General features: G+C 33.1%; 1 protein-coding gene across 1 annotated transcript in view; it reads right to left on the minus strand.

The window, feature by feature from the left end:
• The window catches only part of LOC107573854 (chordin-like protein 2), a 7,271-nt gene that overhangs the window by 2,037 nt on the left and 2,307 nt on the right, over nucleotides 1–2,927 (minus strand). The window contains exons 5-9 of the mRNA XM_016260307.1: nucleotides 2,104–2,272; nucleotides 1,812–2,000; nucleotides 1,554–1,730; nucleotides 903–995; nucleotides 332–402 (exon numbers count right to left, since the gene is read on the minus strand). Coding sequence (XP_016115793.1) covers nucleotides 332–402; nucleotides 903–995; nucleotides 1,554–1,730; nucleotides 1,812–2,000; nucleotides 2,104–2,272 — 699 coding nt within the window. The remainder of the gene's footprint in view (nucleotides 1–331; nucleotides 403–902; nucleotides 996–1,553; nucleotides 1,731–1,811; nucleotides 2,001–2,103; nucleotides 2,273–2,927) is intronic.

The raw sequence follows: 2,927 nt of genomic DNA on the forward strand, positions 1-2,927 counted from the left end.
GCGAAGACTGTGAGAAAATGTATTTTTAATCTAAATCAGGTGAAATAAACTCATAATTATGGGAATAAAAGTCAGAATTGTGAGATAAAAAGTTGCAATTACCTTTATTTTTTAATTCCATAGCAGAAACAAAAAAGTCAGAATTGTGAGATGTAAACTCAGAATTGCAAGAAAAAATAACTCAAAAAGAAGTTTATAACTCACAACTCTGACTTTTTTTCCTTTGATTTCTGAGTTTACATCTCACAAACTTTGCACAAAAGTCAAAATTGGGAGATGTAAACTAAATTGTAAGAAAAAAGTTGAAATTACCTTTTTAATTTTTTTATGCTGTGGCAGAAATGGGCTTCCAAATTAATTGAATCTCCACACATAAAAAAGTGATTTCTGTCAGTGTAAATACTGTAATGCATACAACAAAAACCATAAAATTGCTTTAGTGTGCAGTGTGAAACAGGAGTAAGTCTGTTCTGCATTTAATTTGAAACACAGCCAATGCACACAAAACGCATTAAGAGTGACTTGCTGAAATAGACGGAAAATTTGTAAAAAAGTAAATCAAAAACCTTTCTTTAATTTACATGTTAGACATGTTCAATTTCCTTTGGTCTCCTCCACCTTCTCATATTACCTGGCAGCTGTAACTGAGTTCTCTGAGTTCAAATATTTAGTTTCATACCTAGAATCTAAGTTTTTAGGGCTGTTTAAAACATATTGTAGGTTGACATATAAGGAGAGCAATAAGTTTGCCTTTTATTTACCAAAAAACGTGTTCAATTCAAACTCAATTTTAACTATCAAAATACACAGTTGAATGTTTAAATACAATGACGTGTCTCAGAAAGCAGTAATTGCAAACTAACACAAATGTAATTTGGTGAAATGAAAAGAATTAAGCATACCCTCATCTAATGTAGTCAGCAAGATGTAATTTTCCGGATGCTCTATGAGGTCTTTCTTCTGAACGTCACCTGTCTCCATCAGATGCAAAACACCTGCAAAGATTTGAAGAAATTTTAAGGGAACATGGTTAACACTTCACAATAAGGTTCCATTAGTTAATGCATAAACTAGCATTAACTAACAATGAGCATTACGTTTGTTACAGTATTTATTCATCTTTGTTAACGTTATATAAAAATACAACTCTTGATTGTTAGTTCATGTTAGGTGAGGTCCATTCAATAATATTAACAGACACAACTTTTGATTTTAATAATATATTAAGAAATGTTGAAATTAACATTAACTAAGATTAATAAATGCTTTCAAGTATTTTTCATTGTTAGTTCATGTTAACTAATGTAGTTAACAAATGTTAACAAATAGAACCTTATTGTAAAGTGTTACAAAAAACATAATTCCAGTGGCATGCAGCAATAATATGCAACCTTATCTTGCCGCTGAGAACCGGCAAAGTTTTATAAAATTGCCTATCTAGGTCATTGACTAAGAATTTGGAGGAAATCTAGTAAAGTGAAAGAATTTTTCTCCCTATTTTCGGTCTCCAACAATAGGTCGTTCTGCTCTACATTATAACTTGCATAAATCACCTTCAACAGTTTTCCAGACTTGCACCTCTACTTCCGTGGCTCCTTGTCTCTCGATGGCAATCGTCCGTACTTTATCTTCTGACTGAGCAGCTGATGGAGGTTCAACTTTATACACCAGGAGACTGTTATTGTCCTGAGTAAGGTAGCACTCTGTCCTGTTGCTCTCTGCTTTGAGCTCTGGAAAAAAAGTTAAAAGAAACACACTGATAAAACATGAAGTTTAAATCATTACAAATATAATAGCACTGATACGCCTACCTGGACAAATCTTACAGCATTTCCCCTCTATTTTTATGGGATGTTGGCATGGATACTGGTTGGGACACGTGATGCGTCTGCATTCTTGAAAGCCGTCCCTGCAGGTGCACAGGATGCACTCCAAGACCTTCCCCAGCACCGGGTGCCACACGTCACCATGAGAATAGGTCTTGCCACTGTACACACAAGCTTAGACAAAGTCAGAAACCCTACATTACTTTGACAGGATATGACTTCATTGGATTTTGACAAGCAATTCTTGATTTGGAATGAGTGGTGCATTACAGTTTACCTCTCTGATGTTTGCGCTGTAGAAGAATTTTAACAGTAGTTGCGGCAGCTCCTTTGAGGTGTAGTGTCTGTAGGTTGAGACCTCTGGGAGACCCCCGCAGTGTCGATGGCGTGGCCCTAAGTGAGTGACCCCTGACCTGCTCCGCAGCACACTGATCCACAGAATGCCTCTTGTATTTCAGGACATATAAATATATATATATATATATATATATATACTGTATATACATATATATATATATATATAAATCTAGTTGAGCATCATATATACATCAGGTTTAATGGTTCATATGATATAGTACAATATGAGGCTCATACTCAATTTTATTCAAAGGTCCAAATAAGCAAAAAAAATATGCAGCTGATGATATTTATATGGCCAAAAAGTAAGATGAAATTCTGATACAGTAGCAGACTATTTAAAAAATGCTTATAAATATCAGTTGTCACTATATATTTCCCAATAATATATGTTTTATTAAGATGATATTTTAATGCTTGATAGTTTTATGATCAAAGCTCTGTAGTTTTTATTGTGGAGGGCAAAACATATAATGCAATGCAATACAAAAATGATTGAGAGATACAAATAAATGTTACTCAAAACCCTTATGTATTATATTCGATACATTTTTTTTAATTATTTATGGCTAATAAGTAAAGTTGCTACAGTCCAGTAAGTGTTTCTCTTGAAATATTACTAACAATATAAAAGTTATTCTTACATTTACGTTTATAAAATCAGTCGAAAATTCACAGAAAAAAGACATCTGAAGGGTTTTTTAGAATTACACTAAAAGACCTTTTACTTTCTAAAAAAAAAAA

The sequence above is a fragment of the Sinocyclocheilus grahami genome, unplaced genomic scaffold (assembly GCF_001515645.1).
Source record: "Sinocyclocheilus grahami isolate Dianchi unplaced genomic scaffold, SAMN03320097.WGS_v1.1 scaffold2050.1, whole genome shotgun sequence".
NCBI classification, from domain to species: Eukaryota; Metazoa; Chordata; class Actinopteri; order Cypriniformes; family Cyprinidae; genus Sinocyclocheilus; species Sinocyclocheilus grahami.